The 22,377-nt window shown below is 48.0% G+C and overlaps 2 protein-coding genes across 2 annotated transcripts in view; one reads left to right on the top strand and one right to left on the bottom strand.

The window, feature by feature from the left end:
* Positions 1 to 660: 660 nt before the first annotated feature.
* On the bottom strand, positions 661 to 9,934 carry LOC119088393 (60S ribosomal protein L27a-like). The gene is made up of 3 exons (XM_037208219.1): positions 9,744 to 9,934; positions 9,431 to 9,563; positions 661 to 1,242 (listed from the first exon to the last, which is right to left on the bottom strand). The coding sequence occupies exons 1-3, from the start codon at positions 9,932 to 9,934 to the stop codon at positions 715 to 717; spliced, it is 852 nt and encodes a 283-aa protein (XP_037064114.1). The 3' UTR covers positions 661 to 714.
* Positions 9,720 to 22,377, top strand: part of St14 (ST14 transmembrane serine protease matriptase) — a 46,563-nt gene continuing 33,905 nt past the window's right edge. Inside the window, exon 1 of the mRNA XM_028858986.2 lies at positions 9,720 to 10,013. Coding sequence (XP_028714819.1) covers positions 9,933 to 10,013 — 81 coding nt within the window. The 5' untranslated portion in view covers positions 9,720 to 9,932. The remainder of the gene's footprint in view (positions 10,014 to 22,377) is intronic.

Here is a 22,377-nt window from a genome sequence, read left to right on the forward strand (position 1 = left end):
GAGACAGGGTTTCTCTGTGTAGCTTTGGTGACTGTCCTGGATCTTGCGCTGTAGACTAGGCTGGCCTCGAACTCACAGAGATCTGCCTGGCTCTGACTCCTGAGTGTTGAGATTAAAGGTGTGCGCCACCTCCGCCCGGCTGTGTTTTTATTTATTTATTTTTATTTTTTATTTTTTTAAGAGTTACCCTTTAACAGGAAAACAGCCTTTCCTAGATACCATAGGCTATCAAATGAAAGACACAGTTTGCCAGTTGTGGCGACACGCACCTTTAATCACAATACTCGAGAGGCAGAGGCAGGTAGATCTCTTTATTTGTTTGAGGCCAGCTCTGGTCTGTATAGTGAGCTCTAGGCTGACCAAGGCTACTTAGTGGGACCCTGTCTCAGAAAGGTTTAGGTTACATGTTTTCCAATTATTAGCCAGTGGGGTTCTATAGACTTCCCAAACATTATAGGCTATTGCCATTCTCTTGTTTACCTTCCAGAACTTAATGGTAAAGACCCTATTTTTGAAGGTACCACATACTTAAGTCGTAGGACATGGAGAAATTAAGCTGATACTGACCTTGAAGTTTCATCCCTATTGGCTAGCTTTCATAGGTGTTATGTACACTACCAGGGGAGAAAAGTAATCAATAGTCTTACCCAGATGTGAATCTTTTTTTTTTTTTTTTTGAAAATGTTAGCATTTAATTAACCTCCCTCGGTGGCTTCAAGAAACCAGGACACAGGCACCTCCAACACCCTTTATCTTCTCTTCAGCTCTTCTGCTGAAACATTTGACTTTCATGATGATAGGCTGCTTAGGGAGCTTCCCCTTCCCCAGAACTTTGTAGTAGCCCGATGGCACAACATCAATGATGGGAGCAGCTCCAGTCTTGTTCTTTGCAGCATTGATGCGTGTCTGCTCACTGACCAGTGTCCACAATGTATCCAGGCTGACAGTCGGACAGAAGCTCTGGTTCCTCTTTAAGTGATAATGCCTCATACCAACTTTCCCAAAACAACCTGGATGATATTTGTCGAAGTCGATCCTGCGGTAATGCATGCCTCCAGCATCCCTGTGGCCTCCTGGGTGCTTGCAGTGTTTACCGATACGGCCATGGCTGTGGCCGTGGCTCACGTGGCCCTGGAATTTCTGGGTCTTCCTCAGTCTGGATGGCTTGGTGACAGCAGAATGGAAAGAGGGAGACACCCGCGAAGTCTCGTGAGGTAGCAGCCCAGATGTGACTCTTAGGAGCTGCAAAAATGACCAACTTGGCATATGCCCACTGGCGCAAAAGTGGCATAATTGTTATGGGAGTAACCAACTACTTTTTTATTTGGATTTAGGACCCACTCCACAAGATGAAACTCATACGTGGCACCATTAACAGGGTAGAACATGGGCTCTAGGAGAGAACTGCAACTACTGATTGCTAAATGGACATAGTATTAAACCAAGTCCTAATGGCTTATTGCCACACCCACAGATTAGTGCATCTCCCAACCCTCCTTGGAGAAGCTTCTTTTGCAGTGGATGGTAATTAACATGGAGACACACAACTGGTCATCATTGCCAGCATAAGAGACTTCAGAGTGCTCAGCTCTAAATGGGACATCCGTATCATACACACAAAGACACCCCTCCCCAAGACTCTGGGATCATGGTAGAAGAGTGGGTACAAAGATTATAGGAGCCAGAGGCAGGGGATGATTACAGCCAAGAGTGCTTCCTGGACCCAACAGGGCTTTTGCACGTATGAATTCACAACCGTTGTGACAAGCATGCACAAGACCTCAGTGTCAAGCTAGACGAAACCTGAGAATGGAGAAGAAAGGTCATAAAGTCCCACCCACAGCTGAGGAGTTAGTTGATGGCTGCTGGGAGGATGGAAGTCAGTTCTCTTCAGGTACACAGCCTGAGAGTCTGCCCATGCTCAGTAGATGGCCTACACCCGTGAACATATTGGCAGCATTAAGTGGACTTAGTGGGTTAGAAAAACAAACACATGAAACTGGGGATGGGGAATTTGGGGGAGGAAAAATAGAGGAGCAACTGGAGGGATGGTAATGAGGGATGGACTTGACCGAAGCACATCCTATGCATTTAAGAATACTTCCTGCTCTTGCAGAGGACCTGGGTTTAGTTCCCAGCACCCACATAGAGGCTCACAACTGTTGGTAACTCCAGTTCCAGAGGATCTGATGCCGCCTTCTGCCCTCTGTGGTCAGCAGGCATGCAATGGTGCTCATGCATGCATGGCAGGTAGAACACTTAAAAAGTTTTAAAAACCTAAAAAAAAGATAAATACAGGTAGCACAGTGGAGACCCTGGCAACAAAAGTAGCTACCACAGTTAGTTAATCTTTCATTCTATGGGGCATGATAAATTTAATTCAGTAGTTATATACATTTTGATTGGCTTTGAAAATTATAATTTATAAACTCAAGTTCCAGTTGCTTTGGGGATACTATCTTACAAGGACTCCAACGTACAGTATGGCTCATTAAGGAAGGGAATGGCTCAGTTGCCTTTAGCCTACTGGATATGGGTGAGATAGGACCTCTGTGGGTCTTTTCTGTGTTGAACACACAGATTGCAAGCCCAGTGTCACTTTGAGATCTTTGGTAGCAATTAACTATGCAGCTCAAACACGATTGAGCTGGTATGATAATGAGTATTCAGAGACAGGTAATGCCTGGGGGCACTCACCAACCTAAGACAGAGCGCCTGTGTGGCCTGGGCAGGTATCTCCATGACGGGTAAGGTGACCTGCTGATGTCCCACGCAACCCAAGTCAGAAGCTCATTTTTTAATAAAAGGGGGACCTGCAGGGCCCTGGCACCCGTTTTGGGTAACTGTCGCCTTGCTTGTGGACCTTGACCTTGATATCCTCCCTATGCTAATTCCCTGCCAGGTTCCACCCTCCTGAATGCTTAAGGGAAGTTCCTTGTCTGTGTATCCTGAATAATGGGCATTAACAGCTTAGATGCAAGATTGTAAAACATCAGTAGCGAACTTCTGCCCTCCGGGGTCCTCCCATTGTGCTGTAAGCCTGTATTTAAGACCTCCTACCCCCTTCAAGAAATGACATTCGACATTTAAAATTATATATATATATATATATATATATATATATATATATATATATACACACATATACATATATACATATACATATATATATTTGAATGAATACTGCAAATGTAATCTATGAATACCACAAATGTGATTAATATCATGAGTGTAAGTAATGAATATCATGAGTGTAATTTAAAAAATAAAAAAATTAAAAAAAGATAAATAAAAATAATTAAAAATAAAAGGCTAAGGTTAAAAACTAAAGTGGGGCTGGAACTGTACTTACCCAGCATGCATGAGACCTCAGGTTCAGTCCTCAGTGTGGCTAGAGCAACAGTGAAAGACATAGGAGGGGTCTCAGTGAGTGGAGAAGAAAATACAGATGCAGACAGAACACATTAATACCGTGTGGTCCTCAACTGTAAATGAAAGTCTCAATTGGAGCACAAAGGGTACTTTATTTCTTCTACAGGTTCCAGCTTCCTGAGCTCAGAGTTACAGCACATGGGTTTGGCCTCCAGCATCGATTAAAAAATAATAATAATAATAAAAATAATTTAAAAAGACAAACAAACAAACAAAACCTACCTTTCTAACTGAAAGGCCACGAAACAACAAGCGAGGGACCAAGGCACATACCCTGTGCGCAGATTAAGACCTGCGCATTTCATTCTCTAAGCGACATCAGGATATATTAAAGAAATGGCGGGTGGGTAGCGGGAGCAATGTACGTGGTGAAAGTACAAGAAAAGTGTATGTAAAGATGCCTGGGATTGAGTCAAAGGACTCTCGGCAGCTGAAGCGACTCCACTGGTCAAAGAGAGCATACTTTAAACATGCAAATGCCCTCGGATGTCTGTGAACCGAGTTTAAGTGCCCAGCCTCCTGTCCTATAAAAGCAACAGATCGTGCTGGGAGTGGAGCTCAGTGGGGCCGCATTTGCCCAGCGCATCGGAAGCTCTGGCCCCAACAACTGTGAAACAGAAACCAGCAAAACAAAAACAATTAGTCTGCAATGGATTGGATATAAAGAGGCCCTCACAAGCTGCGTGTTAAAGGCTGGGTCTCTGTTGGTGTAGCTGAGAGGTAGTGGAAATCTCAGGAGGTGGGAAACCATTCAGTCTCTGGTGGCATGCCCTTGAGAAGGATTGTATCTCTCTCTCTCTCTCTCTCTCTCTCTCTCTCTCTCTCTCTCTCTCTCTCTCTCTCTCTCTCTCTCTCTCAGTTCTAGTCCACTACATGCTTCCACCATGCTATCACATGTCACTACAGGCCCCAGAAGAATGCAGACATCTGACCCCATTCTGAAGCAGTATGTCAGAATACAGCCAATAAAGCCTGCTTCCTCGTATGTCCATTATGTCGGGTATTTTGTTACAGTGCCAGAAAGCCAGAAATACCCTTGGGAGATACCAAGGAATCAATCTTTTAAACCAGCTCAATGGAGGAAAAGATGAGCAGAAGTTTCCTTACTATCTCCCTGCCTCCGTGTGTGTGTGTGTGTGTGTGTGTGTGTGTGTGTGTGTGTGTGTGTGTGTATGAATGTGCACATGTATGTGCATGTGCAAACACTAATATTAACATGAGGTAACAAAACAGGTGTTGTGAAGACTTACTTTCTAAGTATTCCAACAAGTCAATAAACAGGAATGATGAGTTCAATATTACTGTTTCCACTCCCTAATGAATTAAAGTATGGAGCATACACTAGGAGACAAGAAGCAACCAGATAGGAATCCCATACTAAAATACACTTGTAGGGGGCTGGAGAGATGGCTCAGTGGTTAAGAGCACTGTCTACTCTTCCTGAGGACCCAGGTTCAATTCCCAGCACTCACATGGCAGCTCATACCTGTCTGTAACTCCAGTTTCAGGGCTTCTGATACCCTCACACATACACATGTGCAGGCAAAATACCAATAAGCATAAAATAAAAATAAATTAAACAACAACAACAATAAAAACACTCCCTGTGAAGTCAATTTCCTCCAAAAAGAGAAGCAAACCTTTGGGACTGTAAGATATGGTTCATTGGGTAAGGGGGCTTGCAGGCAAGCCTCATGGCCTGAATTTGATCCTTCAAACCCACAGGGTGAGAGTAGAGAACAAATTTTAGTAGGTTGTCTTCTGTCCTTAACATGTGTGCCACTGAGGCAGAGCATGCACACACATACAAAAGTAAACAAACAAATGTGTAAGAACAGAGAGTAAGCCTTTGTCTGGTGAGTTTCTGGACAGGATGGTTTCTAGGGAAAACCAAGGTCCCTGGGAGCCCAGTGAATAGACTATAGAATGAAAATGCAGACCGTGGGCAAAATGCAGCTGCAGGAGAGTCTGCACAGAAAATAATGGGGAGCCTCAGTGAACACATTGTAAAGGGGAAGTTAAGAACAAAACAAGATGGAGTAGGGCCAGATGTGGTGCACACCTGTAATCCCAGCACTTGGGAGATGAGGGTAGGAGGGTGATGAATTTGAGGACAGCCTGCCTAAAATTAGTAATAAAAAACAGTAATAAGACCTTGTCTTTAAAAAAGAAGCCAAAAGTAGATGTTAACATGCAGAGATTCAGGTCCAGATTACCAAACTAAGTAAAGCCAAAGAAATAACCAGAGAAATTGGTACAGCAATTTCTCATAGTGGTGAGAGAAGAGATTGCTTTGGGGACAGATGTGTGATTTGAGGTGAAGCTGATGACGTTCTGGAGGCTGTCAGGCATCGTGGTGGCACATGTCTTTAATCCCAACACGCAGGAGAGGAAGGCATGTAGGTCTCTGTGAGTTCCAGGCCAGCCTGGGCTACATAGTGAGACTCTGTGTCAAATAAACAAACAAATAAACTAACCCACTAACTCTACAGGTAGAACCCAATGGTATTCTAAAAAAGAAAAATGAAAGTTTTGGGGTGTCAACATGCCACAAGTTGAAAAATTCCATACCTGGGATGGGCTACACATGAACTAAAAAATAGTGTATAAGATTACACTCAGCTACACATATGAGGTAATCTATGAAAAGTAAAAGAATTTTGTGGTTAGAGCTTTCTCTTTTAGCTCATAGAACTACATAGGTGCCTTACCCATAGAAGGCACTCATGTGGCTATTTGAACACAATGCATTCATTACAAATCCTGAGGAAGAGAATTGGCAGCCCAAGTCCTTCCTAGGGATCACTGTGTGGGATCATGGTATTGAGTGAGTACACTCTGTGTATGATGGAAGTTGTTTAGCCCTATATTAATTAAGTTCAATCCATTTGGCTTACTCCTCATAAAATTACAATATGCTTTTGTTTCCAAACTGTAAGTGAAGAAACTCAACAACAGCCTGAGCAAGGCTTAGTATACTGATATTTAGCTTCCTGGACTGCCATCACTCAGTCTGTTTTGCAACAGCATTTTGAGAGTCCTTATGTATAGCAGGAAGATAAAAATATACTATAAGGTGTGCAGCAATTTCAGGAAGAAGAGCTTGGTTATGCCTGGGGGAAAATGTCACAGATCTAATGTGCCAGGTTAACTTGGGTCTCACCATGAGTAGACAAAGTGGTTATGGTGAGCAATGGGGGGTGCTGGAGACAAATGGAGTGGTTTGTCACAGCCAGGGGCCAGGAAAGTAACAGACAGAGTTAGCGTGGGGACACTTACACCGTTGGTGCCTAAAAAGTGCATTTGTACCACACAAAGCAACTTCCACAGGTAAGAGCGATAAGTTGACCCTTCTTAGAGGAGACATAAAGACATGAAGGAGGGGTCCTCATTCTGAGCTGTCTGTTCATTTTATATCTCTCCTACACCTTTTATTGCTTCAGGTTTTTCCTCTTCCTTGAAGGAGCATCCCTCAGACTTTCTAGTCCTATTGTCTTAACCAGTAACAGAGTCTTGGTGACTCTAAGCTTGAGCTGGATCTCCACGCCATGGCTCTACCTTCCCATATCATCACCAGCTTAAGCAGGTGGTTCAGCCAGAGTCAGGCTCACGTGTCCACCAAGTGACTTGCCCCGAAGACATGGATAAGTTGGAGAAACCCTTGGAGGGTCCTAGGAATGTGAACTCAACTTTCCCAGCAGGCACTGTGCTCTGAGAAATCCAGGGAGCGATGTTATAGCAGCCTTGGAGTAAGTTGATCCAGGATACGGAGGGACGTGGTAGTGCAGTGAGGAGGCACATGATGAAGGCTGGCTAGATGGTTGTGAGTTATCCCAGTACAGTAAGAGATGACAGGGTCTGCACGTTCGTGTGTGTGTGTGTGTGTGTGTGTGTGTGTGTGTAATGTGGGGTATCAAATCCATAAACACTCATATGATAGCTACTCTGTCACTGAGCTACACCCCAGGTTTGGGGTTTTAGACTGGCTGATCTTGGGGTTCTTCATTAGCAATTTAGAGACAAAAGTACTTAAAGTCATGCATATTTTTATTTACTGAGACAGGGTCTCCCTATGTTACCTAGTTAGCTTGGAACTCACTGTGTAGACAAGGCTGGCCCTGGGTACCACCACACCCAGCTTATATATACTTTATAAGGATTAAACCAAACGGATTTAAGATGTTAGCATAAAGTTTGCTCTGTCCTGTTGGAGGTCATAGAGATGTCATAGGGATGTACATGGGGTGCATAAACAGGAAGATGACTCTTCCTCTGGATTTGCAATTTGTAGCATTGCCTTACATTCAAATGGCCACGGGGGTGCCTTTCACAGAGAAGATGCACATTTAGCTCTCTGAGATAAAGGATGAAACTCTAGGAACATGGGAGAGAATGTGAGTCATTCCTTTCACAACAGAACAGCAGGTCCAGTACAGTGACTACCTTTGAGTCTTTGCTGCCTCGGATCTGGATGACTTTCAGTCACTCACTAATTAAAGGGTGTTGTGCTCGTCGTAATCCAAAGCAGGGAGTTAGTTTTCCATATCTTCCATTTGGCTTCGGAATGCTTTGTAGGCAGCAGGGCAGCAGATTTGTTTTCCTGTGCATCAAATTGGCATAACTCACACTTGGAGGACTTGGGCCAGTAAGACTCAGCAATGCAACAAGAGAGATGTAGACAGACCCAGTCATTTCTGGCTCATAGGGAAAGAAGAGTCTCACGGCAGAACTTGTCTATCCATCAAGATAGGACAGGCTGAGCTATCATGGTGGTGCATGCCTTTAATCCCAGCACCTGGAAGGCAGAGGCAGGTGGATCTCTGTGAGTTCGAGGCCAGCCTGGTCTTCAGATTGAGTTCCAGGACAGTCAGGGCTACACAGAAACCCTGTCTCAGGCTGGAGAGATAGCTCAGAGGTTAAGAGCACTGGCTGTTCTTCCAGAGGCCCTGAGTTCAATTCCCAGCAACCACACGGTGGCTCACAACCATCTGTAATGAGATCTGGTGCCTTCTTCTGTATACATAATAAACAAATAAATCTTAAAAAAAAAAAAAAGAAAGAAAAGAAGAAACCCTGTCTCACGAAAAAAAGAAAAGAGAAAAAGATAGGATAGGTCTATGTCAGTAGACACAACCACCAACTCTCATTGGTGTGATGTCACCAGAGTTGCCACATCACTTAGATCCAGAATACATCAGCAGGGGACCCTGCTCATTGTAGCTGCTGAGGGACACAGATTCACACAGATTATATAATTTTAAGAAGATGGGTGAGTTCTGCATGGAAACTTGAGGACTGTTGATTTCAAAGTAGGACTTTCAGTTTTGTTCGCTCTCCTTTCCCAAAGCGTAGGGCAGTGTCTAGCGCATACTACAAGCGCAGCCGTTTTGGTTTACTATGCAAGACCGCAGAATACCCGTGGAGAAATACTCAGGCGGTTGCTAAAGCCGAGCGAGCACGTCTGATGTCTGTTCTGGGAAGACAGGTTTTCCTATCGGAGGTGAATTGTCAAGAAGGAAAGAGTAGGGCCCTGGAGGATGACTGAGCCAGTAAGGGCTCTCACTGCCAAGCCGAACCTTCCTCCCTAGAACCCACACGGTGGCAGGAGACACCCGAGTCCTTGCAAGTTGTTCTCTAACACACAAACGGAACAACAACTACTACAGAAAATTAAAGGGAGTGTAGAAAAAAAGGGGGGAGGTTGACGAACGAATGTTGGGATCCTTGGTGTCTAGGGGTCAGAAAGGATTACGAAAATACAGGAAAGGCGCTTTTCAAGAGGGATCTACAGTCAGTATGTGATGCCGCCAACAGTTGGAGGATGACTCTGAGGACCTACTATCATTTCTCTGGGCACAGGCCACTGTCAGGTCCTCCCAGAGTGAAGAGGCTGCCTCTGTCCCCAGGAGGAGGAAGGGCCTTGCGTCCCTGGCACATGGCATGCAGGGAAGGCCGGGTCTTGCAGCAGGTGGCTCGGGTTTTGAAGGGACACAGGCACCTCTGGCAAGATGATGGATTGTAGGGAAAGGTCCAGGGGAGAGAGATGAAAATTGCGTAAAGGGATGGTAGAGAGATGGTCAGTATCAAAGGGCGGCGGCGAGGAAGGGCCGGGCTCCAGGAGAAAGAGCCACCTGTGAGAAAGAGGAAAGCACCAGAGCTTCGCAGTGTTCCTTTTCGGGGTTCTGGCCGGAGGGGAGGAGCTTCCTGGGGGGGCATGGCGGAAGGCGGGGCCGGCCGCAACAGGTGTACGGGCGCGGATGCTGGCTGGCTGGCGGGGCGGGCCGATCGGAGAGGCCACACCCTGAAACTACCTGAGCGGGGAGGAAGGATGAGAACGGGAGCCTCCGCCGCCGGCTGGGCGCGCTGGGCCTGCCCCGGAACTTGGCCCGTACCACCCCTCGCGCCCCGCGTCCCTCGTGTCCCCAACGCCCCGCGGGCCATGGTAGTCGGCTGCCCGCAGAGACCACGCGTGTGAGACCGGCGATCCGGCCGCCGAGACCATGGGGAACAATCGGGGCCGCAAGGCCGGAGGGGGCTCGAAGGACTTCGGCGCGGGACTCAAGTACAGCTCCCGGATAGAGGTGGGCAAAGGCCGGGGACCCGGGGCGGGGCGTCCACAGTTCGGGTCCTCGCGCACCGGCACCTGCGCGCGCCCTCGGTTTCGCCCGAGCTCCGCTCTACGACCCGGAGGTGGCCCGGGCTTGGGCGCACAGGTGGAATTTCCTGTTCGGTGGGTGCCTGGCCGCTGGAAGCAGGGCGGGGCTGGCCGGACCTCGGCCCCAGATCAGCCTTGCGCCGGCCACCGAGGAGGCGGGAAGCCCCAGGGCCCGGGGGCATCGGGGCGCTCCTGCCTCCTGCCCTCTCCCTGGCTTGAAAAGAAGACCTCCGTGGGGGGGGGTCCCCATTGTTCTGGGTTATCAGTGCTCTGAGTGGGTGATCTGGGCTATGGCAAGGACATATCCGTGGGTTGGAGAAGACTTGTCTGCCTTTGGCCTCTGCAGAAACTCATTTTAGTCTTCCTGGTCAAAACGGCGCTTTGGAACTTTGGTAGGGGTGATCTCTGAACAGAATTTTATCCACACAGAGCGTGGGGCTGAGGGCTTGTTGGCCCTGGAGAAGGTGGCTGTCTGGGCAGTGGTGAGGAAGGCTCTGTCTTGAGACTTTTTTGGGAAGATACTAAAGCAGGAAGCAGAAGCGTGGAGAAGTCTCTTGAAAGACCTCAAAAGCATTATACTTTACTGTACACAGAGTGAGGGAGGGCGTTAGTCACCTTACTGAAGGACACACACGGGGTGGGGTGGGGTGGGGGGCAGTGCTCTGGTGGAACTAGCAGCCAGGTATTTCCTGAACCGCAGCAAGAGACTAGTGAGCGAGGCTTGGTGCTCTGGCAGAGGCAGTTTCCTGGAGCCTAGCTTCCCCTTCCGACACTTGCGCTCATGCACCCTGTCCGCGGTGACTTGCAGAAGCCCAGGTCTGGGGGACCTGCTGCCTCGGCTTTTCTGTTCCTTGTGGCCGGAGTCCCTGTAGCCTGTGCTTCAGCCCTGCTGGGAGATGCATTCGGGCATCTGCCACCTGCCGCCGCCTTCTCTTCCTTTCTGTAATTGGGATGTTTGTGAATCCTTAGTAATTGCCTGCTTGGGGCTCCTACTTCCTCGGCAGGTAGCCTGCTGTATGGTGTTTCGTTTCTGGACAGTTTTTCTCCCCGTCCAAGTTTGCCCTACCCGATTTTCCTTTCAAGGACTGTCGCTGATACTGAAAGTGGGTACTCTGGGAGCTGAACTCAGTCTCCTCTTCGGCTACCCGTCCACTCCCCCCCCCGGGGGGGGGGCGAAAAAGTTCCTCCCCAACTGGAGGCAGGGTGGTGCTCACCTCTCTGGTCCCTGGGCTTCTGCTGGATTACTATTCACCAGGAACTCCACCTTGTCTTCCCCCTAGGTCCTCATTCATCTCTTCTCCACTCCTTGGGTTACTCCTACTTCATTTCTGCCAGTTTCTTTCTCGTAAATGATTTACTCTGTCTTTTTTTCCAGCCATGCCGGGCTAGGCATTTACTACCCTAGGGATCTCTCAGAGACCAATATGATGTGATTAATTCCTTTAAGGAACTTACAGTCTTGCGAGACATGTGAACAGACACACACGAAGTTTGTCACGAGGCAATGTGTCTGCAAGAGAGTAGTCACAGCTCACTTTCACATCTCCAGGAAGTCTTCAAGTATGCCTCTCACCCGAGGCTTGATTGTGCTTTCCTGGCATCACTCAGCCCCTTTACAGTTGGGGGGCTGCAAATCTGCCTTGGCACATTTTCTGACCGGTCTTTATGGCTGCTGTCCCATGGGTAGCTCCTGTCACTGAGCCTGGCTCAGGTCATGCTGGGTCCCAGGGCAAACACTACCACAGCCTTTGGGTTCTTTGTGTCTTGATCGCCTCCTTCCCAAGACTGATTATGCTGGTGCCCGATCTCCCTCATGGCGCCAGTGGAGGGTAGGAGTTACTCTGGTGCATTGTTTGCTCTGTTGCATTGTATATTGGGACTGTGTGTGCCCTGCCCAGGTATGAGCAGGTGTGCAAATGCCAGATGTTATGACCACTAATGAGAACAGAGAAGTTGGTCTCACTGAATAGCTAAGTCCATGTTGAATATTTGCTGATGGCTGTGAAGTTGCCCTGACATAATGCATACATGATCAGTAATGATTTACTTAGGTGAGAGTCAGTGTTCCATAACTACAGAGAGGCAGATTGGGAACCTAGATGCTGTGGGTCAAAATCAGGTGTCTGGGAGCTAGACCTTCCAACCCTGAATATTTAGAGTCATCTGTTAATTGGTCAAACATTCACCCATTCATTCAGTCACTCATTTGCATAACAGGTATTTACTGAGTACCCAATGACCAAGCACGTGCCTGGTATTGAGAAGGATCCAAATCACAGTCCCTGCCTTCAGGGCCGCTGTGGGTAGTACGGACAAGCACAGAGTGGGCATTTAGTTGCCAGGTGGTGCTGGCACACGCCTTTAATCCCAGCACTTGGGAGGCAGAGGCAGGCAGCCTGGTCTACATAGTGAGTTCCAGGACAGCCAGTGCTACACAGAGAAACCCTGTCTTGGGGGGAAGGGGTGGAAAGAAAAAAGAAAGGCATCTGTTTAGCCCAAGCTGGAATTGCCAGGGCAGATGAATTGGACTGCAGGCATCTGTGACATGGTGACAGGGGGGACAACATGGAACCAAAGCCCAGGGCTGCCACTGTCTAGCCAGGTGGTGTGAGATGTTATCCAGTCCCAGTTAACCTCAGTTTTCCTGGCTATGAAATGGGATGGCATGTATGACCCAGGTTTGTTGCTGAGATTCACAGGAATACTTTGCATAGGAAACCTTTGTAAATCTGCAGTGGTTTCAGGTCAAGCAAGAGGAGTTTTTGAGTTTAAAAGTCCCTGAGACCACTGGGAAGGTGATTTATTTGGGGGATGCAGAGCAGGAGAGCCTCCACTTTAAATGGGTTCCTGACTTTGCGGAAGTGCTGAGATGCCCGGCTGGACCCTGGGCAATACACTCGAGAGGATGTGCTGCGGGCACACCCCCAGATATAGGCCATCTTCCTGAGCGCTCTCATTTGACACCCCCCCCCCAGCTTCTACGAAAAAGATCCTTTTTTGACAAGAACATGAGTGGCCTGCTCACCCTATTCCCATCAGATCCTTTTGGTCTCTCACCAGGCAAAATGCACCTGGAGAGACCTTTCTTTGTTCAAAGTGCTGGGTGCTGGGTGCTGGGTGAGGGAGAGAACACAGGAGGCAGCGGCACTGAGTCTGGGGGTGTTGCGTGGGTGGGGAACGCGTGCTGGCAGTGGAGAGGGAGACTGTTTTCTCTAGGGAGCATTAGCCGGCCCACCCTGGGTCATAGGAGCATCTGAGATTGCCACCCTCCTTTAGGAATCTGAGGCAGAGGGGACCACTGTCCTTTGAGAGTTGCTTGTGTGTGACTGAGTCTCCTGTTCCCAGGGGGTTTGTTTAGGCCATCTGTGGTTAAGGTGTCGTCACAGACTATGGAAGGAGAAGCAGTCTTGCTCCCTCCCTCCACCTGGGCTCTGTGGACAGCAGCCTCAGAGTGCTGTGGTCCTGGAGTTCCCCTGGTGTTTGTTTGCTCTCTAGTGTGTGGTCCTGCCCGGGCTCTTGGCTTTTCTCACCTAATTTCTTCTTGAAATGGGAGGGAGAACAGGACAGAATTCCCAGAGAGTCCAGGTCTTCAAGATACTATCTGTTTCTCTATGGTGACCACAGGGCTGGGTCATCTGGGGCACTAGCTGTTGCTGCTAGTACTTGGGAGCCCATGCTGTCCCCTCAGAGGTCACAGTGTCCCTCTGTATCCAAGAGAGATTGCTTCCAGCACTCTCCTGGATCCCAGAATCTGAAATACTCAAGCACCTTGGGTAAGGTGGCCCTGCACATCCGTGATTGGATTGGTCACTGTAGGGAGACAGTGCGAGAACTTGGTCATTAGGTGGTCTGGTCAGTGTGCAAACGTTGATTGTACAAGCTGACATGGTGTATGTAGCCTGCCACGTACTGGGGCTGTATAGCTGCTGTTGTATGTGATAGTCTTTGTTTTGTGGAGTTTGACTGTTCACATATAATCCAAACACATGCCGTGTACTTTAGGTCATCTCTAAATTACTTATAGTATATAACACAATGTAAATAGTCATTAAACTAGAGATAAACAAATGTCAGTGCCTGTTCCCTACAGATACAGTTTTTATTTAATTATTTATCAAATATTTCTTGTGGTGATATATTTGTGTACCCTAATAAACTTATCTGGGGATCAGAGGACAGAGCCAGCCACTAGAGGTGGCTCAGCAATTAAGAGCACTGACTGGTTTTCCAGAGGCACTGGGTTCAATTCCCAGGTCGTCCGGAGTGCCAGGATAGAAGTAAATAAATGAATAAATAAAAGGAGGAAGGGACCACGTGACCTCTCTCTACTCAAAAAAAAAAAAAAAAAAGTGGCATGGCTGGGTGGAGAATGATACATAAGGCGTGAGGAGACAGGAACTAAGCAGCAGTTCAACTGAGACCCTCGGGGTGAGGACTCAGAGGCTTTCAGTCTGAGGATTCCTGGAAACAGTATCGGCTGAGGAGCTGGTGAGGTGAGGTTGGCTGGGGCTTGTTCTGCTCCTCTGATCTTTCAGCTTTCACCCCAATATCTGGCTGCAGTTGTTTTTTTTTTTTTTTAATTAATAAGACCGTTTAGCAATTTGTGTTACAATTTCTATTTGTTAGTAATTGCTTGCAGTGCTAAAGATTAAATCCAGGGCTTTGTGCTCGTGGGGCAAGTGTCCTGCCTCTGGGCGACACTCTGGTCCTTGTTGACAACTTTCCTAGCAGCAGGTCCATACTAAAAATTCCTCGGAGGTGCGCATTTTCCTCTTTTGCCCGTTCTGGCTGAAGAGGTTTCCTCTGGAAGTTTTGTGGCTGTTGGTCAGAATCTCAGATCTCTGTCTGTGGTCCCTGCCGGTGATGCTGAGGCGTAATGGTTATCAAGGTGGGGATGGAGGAAAGGGGGAGGATCCCTTTCTGCCCTTGCCTAAATATGTGCGCTTCAGTCCGTTGTCGCACTCCCACAGCGTTGATATGGAGAAACTAAGAGCAGAGTTTACAGATGAAAACTCTGAGGCACAAAGGCCTTGTGTAAACTGCCCAAAGGCAGTGGGAGGTAGAGCAAGATTTCAGACCTTGATCTGAGTGACTTCAAAGCCCAGGAGCTCCACCACAATGCTATTATAAAATTGTGTTCCAAAGACAGGGGTGATTGACGCAGATCCCCAGCAAATCCCAGAACACATCATTAGGGCGTTGTGAGCACATAAAAAAAGAAGTGCTGATCACCAGGCGCCAGCACGAGTGCACCCAAGTCGTCTCTCTCCAAACCTGTCTGGTTTGCCTTTTGATGGGCTGAGTTAGCCGGGAGACTAGGAGCACAGCAGATGTGGCTTCCACACGGCTGTCCACAAAATGTACACTGCATGGGCATTCTTTACATGCAAAATTAAAAATCATGGTGCAATTTTAAATTGAAAAGCAATTCACCCAACCCAGGCTGACAAGTCAGATCGGTGCATTTCCTTTGCCTTGTTCCACTCCTCACTCGGTTCATGAATTTTATCTTGTTTGTGGTGCACGAGCCATTAGCCTGGCAAAGGCAGAGTAGCGATCCTGTCCTCCGGGCACCACGGAGGTCCGGGCCTGCGTGGGGACGGGACGGGACGGGGGCTCATGGTTGGATCGGTTTGAGAATGACTGAACATCTGTGCTACATACGGTCCCTCTGGATGGTGACCTTCGGGCTGCTCCTTGCTTCCTTCTGGGCACTGTGACTTTTCCTCATTAGTAACAATTCAGATGGGACATGCAGACTTGGGACATTCGCCTCTTGGCTTCTGTACATGACACTAACCTGGGAGGGAAAGGCCGATGGCACCGATGGTTTCAGGATGAGTCAGAAGGAGCGAGCTAGCCCTCTGGATGGATTGCCGAAACGGAACGTGTCCTTCTGGGTCTGGAGGAAAAGCCACCCACGCGGCACCATTCTCCCCGGCGGAACCAGAAGCCGCCACCCTCCATGGCCCAGGGTGAGGAGTCTACTCCACCCCAGTAACATCCAGAGTTTTGAGGTGACAGTGATCTTACCACAGGCCAGGGATGTTGTTTGTCATGTGGCTGTCCCAAATCTAAAGCAGGGCTTGTTGTTTTCTTCCCAGACCATATTTATTTAGATCTATTAAAGAATATTATAAGGACCAGTGAGCGGCTCAGCAGGTAAAAGCACTTGCCAAACAAACCTGATGGTCATAGTTTTATTCCTGAAACTCACAAAAGCTTCATGTAGTGGCTCATATCTGTAATCCAAACTCTCCTCCTAAAATTCAAAAATTCCCTGAAGCTAGAGGGCCAGCTAACCTGCAGTACATCATCACATAACACACAAAACAAGAAAGACCCTGCCGAAATAAGATGGGAAGAACTGACTCCCACACCTGCACCATGGCTCAGGTACACACACACACACACATACACACACACAAATAAATAAAAATTAAAATATTATTAAAAGGCTAAGAAATTGTGATATATATTCAGAGAAAATATGGTCAACCTAGATAGCCAGAATTTCTTTTTAAAGATTTATTTATTTATTTATTTTTTCTTTGTTGGTGTTTTGCACGCATGTTTGTCTGTGTGAGGGTGTCAGGTCCCTTGGAGGTAGTTACAGGCAGTTTGTAAGCCGCCATGTGAGTGTTGGGAATTGAACCCAGGTCCTTTGGAAGAACAGCCAGTGCTCTTAACCACTGAGCCATCTCTCCAGACACAATATCCAGTATTTTTAAATGAGAGGGAAGTGCTGTAGCAATATGCTGTTTTTTTAATGCATTTTTTCTCTCTCTGTCTGGTTTTTTTCAAGACAGTCTTATTATATAGCTCTGGTTGTCCTGGACCTCATTATGTAGACCAGGCTGGCTTTGAACTCTGGCCTGCCTCTGCCTCCACCTCCCAAGGTTTGTTTTTTTGTGATTACAAAAGTTACGAGAAGGGTTTGACGTCTAATCTGAATCTTGAGAAAGATTCAGATTAGAAAGCGAATTTTTTTTCTGCAATTTGTCCCCAAGGTAATGATTTAAAAATTATAAGTTATTTTCATTTGTGTGTATGTGTGTGCATCACTGTGTGTATAAATACACATGTGTAGGTGTCCTCAGAGGCAGAAGAGGGCTGGAGCCGCCTGGTGTGGGGGCTGGAGCTGGACTTGGGTCCTCTGAGGGCGTGTGCAAGCATACCTCACCCCTGAGCCATCTCTCCGGCCCTTGCTCCCTAAGGTTTCAGTCCTGTAGGCAGTGCTGCCGTTAATTGCTGGTGCCCTCCAAAGGCCTGTATGTTGAAAGACTTGGTTCCCAGGGCGAGTCTATTGGGAGGGAGTTAGGAAGTCTGTAGGTCATCGGGGCATCCCTCTGAGGGGAGTGGGGGACACTGGCCTCTTCCTGTTGTGAGGAGAGCATTTTCCCTTGCTGTATGCTGTTGCAGTGATGTTCACCACAGGTCCAGTGGGTCACGGACTGAAACCTCCACAACTGTGGATGCTGTGGAATCTTTCCTCTTTGTAAGTTGATTATCTGAGGTATTTCATGACAGTCACAGCTGGCTGACAGCTGGTGCTCATTATCTCATAAGTCATCTCTTCACCGAAGAATTGGGGTGTTAGTTGATATGTGTATACATATTCTTCCCCAAGTGGAATCATAATTAGTTCCACTCTTCAGGCAAAGACTTGGCTGTCACAACTTAATTCAAACACTTTTATAATTGTTTAAATTTTATGTGCATTGGTGTTCTACCTGCATGTATGTCTGTGTGAGGGTGTCGGACCCCTGAAACTGGAGTTACAGACAGTTGTGGGCTGCTGTTGGTGCTGGGAATAGAACCCAGGTCCTCTGGAAGAGCAGCCGGGGCTCCCAACCGCGGAGCCATCTCTCCAGCCCCTTGTTCCCAAGGTCTTAATCCTGTAAGTAGGGCTTTAGTTGTTGGTGCCCTCACAAGGCCCAAAGATTTGTCTTTAAAAATGTTGTACTATTTTGGGGGGATGGTACCGTCGTCGATTCTCTCTTTTCTATCATTTGGGTACCAGGGATTGAACTCAGGTTGTCAGGCTTGGCAATGAGTGTCTTTATCCACTGAACCATCTCACTGGCCTTTATTAACTATCTTTTTTTTTCTTTTCTTTTTTTCTTTCTTTTTTTGACGGGGAGGGGCTTGTTGAGACAGGGTTTCTTTGTGTAGTCCTGGTTGTCCTGGAACTCACTCTGTAGACCAGGCTGGCCTTGAACTCACCGAGATCTGCCTGTCTCTGCCTCCCAAGTGCCAGGATTAAAGGCGTGCGCCGCCACCACCTGGCCTTATTAAATATCTTAATCCATGCTAGAATTGTAGAGGTAAACATAGCCTGTCTCCCTCCCTGCCCCATCATGTTGAGAGTCAAGGAAGGGGTCTGTCCCACAGAGTTCTCAGAGAATGTCTGACGGGTTGTAAAGGGCAGGAATTAGCCATAACCCCCCATATCTGTTCTACAGATCTAACCAGCCACTAATTGAAAATATTTGAAAGAAAACATATACCTGTATAGGCTTTTCTTGCCTTTATTCTCTGAAACATACAACACGCCATCACTTCACATATATTTACATCATTTATAGATGGACGAAGTGTACAGAAGGATGTGTAAAAGTTCTGTGCAAACAGTATTTGTTTTATATAAGTGACTGCATCTGGAGACCCACAGATTTTGGCATCCAGTGAAACCTGGAATTAGTCTTCTGTGGATGGGGGTGAGTGCCTTGTCCAGATGAAGATGACCCCACTTTCAGTCTATCTTTGTTTTCCTTTGTTAATTACCTACTCTTTGAGAGGACATTTTGGCGTGTCACCCAAGCTTCCCCTTAGTGTCGGTATGATTCCTTCTTCCCTTCCTGTCCTTTGATGGCTTGGGTGAGCTACTTGAATGTGTTCTTGGTATGATTAATGGAAATGCAGCAATAAGGCTGGGGGCTGTTCCTGACCACCAGCAGCCCCGTGGAACCCACTGGGTCAGACCTCTTGTGCTGTTGAATGTAGATCATGTTCACGGGAATATGACTAATGATGAGGTTGAGCCAGGGGTCTGGGAAGTATTCCGTTTGACTGATTGGAGGAATCAAGCATGGTTAGCTAGAGAAGGCGGAGCAAAAACATGCACAGTGCCGATAGTGGAGGGGTTTTTCCGAAGCTGATCACACTGCATAGACTTGTCCTGTTGGCGTCCAGTGAGAATGAGATTTCCTGCAGAAGCAAACGGCTCCGAGAGCCCGGGGGCGGGGATGTGGCCTCAAGTCTGTCCCGCTCCAAGACTGGAGCTCCGCAGGCCCTCCTGGCTTTCCTCCGCCACCTCCTGAGAGTTTGGCTTGTAATTATGGACTGTTTGCCTCCTGAGTCCTTTCACACCAACCTGTGTTAGATCTGCAGCTTAATTAGGGGCCTGGGAGCCACAGAGCAGGTGGTTCAGAATCTCACCAATTTGTGGAGGCTTGAGGGTTTTGTTTGCAGATCCGAGGGCCTCCCAAGACACAAACGAATTGTGGTTTCTCTATATCATGGGTTATTCCTCAATCACGGAAAAGAATGTCACTGATCTATTGGTAGGAGCAATGCCTTGAATGATTCTCTGGGGAACTTTGTGTGGTGAGAAAAAGAGGGAAAAAAGCCAATATTCCCTAAATCCTACACATTGTGTATTTAGATACCATTTTAAAAATTATTCATTGTTGAAGCGTAAACAGTGGCTGAGGGACTGAAGAGTTTGGGGGACAGGAAGAAGGTAGGTGTGGTTCAAAAAGACAATGGGCTGAGTGTAGTGGCGCACACCTTTAATGGTGGCACTCAGGAAGCAGAGATAGGCAGATCTTTGTGAGACCAGGACAGCCTGGTCTACATAGTGAGTGCCAGGACAGCTGGGACTATGTGGGGAGACCCTGTCTTAACCCCACCCCAACCCCCCACAAAAGACAACGGGAGGGACCTTCATGTTGGAGTGGCACACAGGCTTGTCCATCGTGGACGTGGGAACCTACCCCTGCGGTAGGGCACATGGAGAGACACACGTGTACAAGTCAGGCAGGACATCTGTGGATTGTGTCAATGTCACACTAGTAAGACTTTTTGAAGTGCTACCACAGGGGGGGCTCCGGCCGAGCCTAGAAAGCGTCTCATTTTGTAGAAATCTAAATTATCTCAACAAAAATTGCAATAATGAAAAACACACTAGTCTGTGAAATTGGAATGTAGAGTCAGTGAAAATTCAAGAAATGGATGAGAAGAAGTCAGGAAATGCTCGCCACACCTCTCATTTCTGTTGTTGTTGTTGTTGGTGGTGGTGGTGGTGGTGGTGTGTGTGTGTGTGTGTGTGTGTGTGTGTGTGTGTGTGTGTGTTGGGGGGTGGGTCAGCCAGGCTGTGCTGTTGCACTTGGTGACTCCGGACAGAGAGGATGGTGAGGTGGTTTCAATCTCTAGCCACCTCCTCATCCCACCCCCTCCAAATCAAAGAGTCAAGTGGTAAGTCTGGGTGGACAGAGGATGGAGGATATGAGGGAGGGCGTGGAGAAGAGACCTCTCTGGTTCTGTGGCTCCAGCAGATGCACTGGGCTGGCCTTGATGGAGTGCCCCTCCCCACGCCTGAGCTTGGTCTGTCCTGGGCCTGTCGAGTCTGCTCTGGACAGGTGGATGCAAGGTGGGTGGGGAACTGAAAATCAAAGGGACACAGTGGAGAGGCCCTGTCATTAGCAGGAATTAGCTAATTATGATCTCTAAGGGGTCATTAACCCAGTTTTAAGAGAGGGAGACTGAGGCCCAATGAAAAGTATTTGCCCCAAGGACTTAGGGGGCTCGGCCCAGAATCCTGATGTAGGTCACTCCCACTCCACCTCACAAAAAAGGAGAGAGATTTGTGTCAGGCAGCCCTCTTCACAGTGTGTTCCTTCTCTTCTGGGAAGAAAGGTGTCTGGTGGCTGGGATGTGTGGCTTCTGTCCCCAGGCTGTGCTGGCGGCAACCCTGGGCCTCAGTTTCGAGGGGAGGCGTAGCGCAGTCACAGGGGGAGGCTGCTGTCCCCTGGCAGAGAGTCTTGTTTCTGTGTGCTGTGGGAGCCAGGTAGGTCCTGGGGACTTCCCCTTATGATTGAGTCGGGTATGGAGACTTTCGGTTTACTTTATCCAGTGAGAGCTACTGGCCTGTTGGTGTTCTGTAGTTTCCTCCTGGACAAAAACTCTGCATCCACTCATCTCCCAGAATTCGTGTCTGATGGGACAGTTGAGGCCAGGGACAGGGTCGGAGAGCGGGGATGAGTGTGTTGTGTGGGAAACGATGAAAGGGTGTGTGGAGGCCCCCGCCATGTGTCTAGGCCTGAGGCTGGCTGGGTGGATGGGGATTGTGTGCTTCTGGCAGCCCAAGGGAATTTGGGGAAGATGCCTTGACCATTGTGGAACGGTCCCCATGGCAGGAAGTATAGCCAACCCACACCACAGGAACCTTGCTTCCCGGTGGTTTGAAATAGACTGACTGGAGCTGGTTAACCAGGCTGCCCTCTTCCCTAGTGATGAGAAGTGTGGGTAAGCCTGACTGCCTGGAAACTGGAAAGGGTAGGTGGAGCTTCTCAAGTCTCAGCTGCCTGAAAGTGACCCAGGCACTTGTTAAAACCTTTCCGGATCCAGGGCCCTGCCTCTGTCCAATACTCCAGGGTCTGGAGACTGGGAGAGAGGCGGGGGAATCCAGATGCTGGATGAGCTCTGTGAGTTCTAGATCATGTCTTACTAGACAAGTCTGGGGAAGGGTCGACTGGTGTGTTCCAGGGACCAGAGGCACCTCTAGGCTTTTTGGTTGTTCAAATGCTGTGGCTGATGGCTGCGGGGGAGGTTTTTTAGTGTGTGCTTTCTCTTCCATTCTCTTGTGGCCCAAAGATCCTCTTCGGATTAGAGTTTGTGCCGGGTTCTAGACTGTGATGTTGGCTTGTTGGGTGAAGCCTCTGATAATGGGATCTTGCACGTGGCCGAGTTTAATGGTGGCTGCTGGTTCACTGGAGAAAGTCCTTCTCAGCAGGGCCCCTCTGGCAGGAAAGCCTTGAGGGATATTTGGGTTTGGTTCAGGCCCTTGAAAAACCCAGAATGACCCCAGTGGATTCTTGGTTTCCCAGTCTGTATGAAAGTTAATGTTTTCCCTGTATTCCTTTAAATGCTAAAAAACAAACAAGCAAAAACCAATGTACCCACTTAATTAAGAACACTCTTGCTGGGCTGGAGAGATGGCTCAGCAGTTAATAGCACTGGCTGTTCTTCCAGAGTGCCCAGGTTCAATTCCCAGCATCCACATGAAA

This window comes from Peromyscus leucopus, chromosome 7 (assembly GCF_004664715.2).
Source record: "Peromyscus leucopus breed LL Stock chromosome 7, UCI_PerLeu_2.1, whole genome shotgun sequence".
NCBI lineage: Eukaryota > Metazoa > Chordata > Mammalia > Rodentia > Cricetidae > Peromyscus > Peromyscus leucopus.

What these genes read in the sequence shown, in the direction of transcription:
- LOC119088393 (XM_037208219.1), bottom strand. Translation starts at nt 9,934, where the DNA reads ATGGTCTCGGCGGCCGGATCGCCGGTCTCACACGCGTGGTCTCTGCGG. An exon ending in CATCCTTCCTCCCCGCTCAG is followed by an intron (nt 9,564 to 9,743) that starts GTAGTTTCAGGG and finishes TCTTTCTCACAG; the next exon opens with GTGGCTCTTTCTCCTGGAGC. An exon ending in AATCCATCATCTTGCCAGAG is followed by an intron (nt 1,243 to 9,430) that starts GTGCCTGTGTCC and finishes TCATTTTTGCAG; the next exon opens with CTCCTAAGAGTCACATCTGG.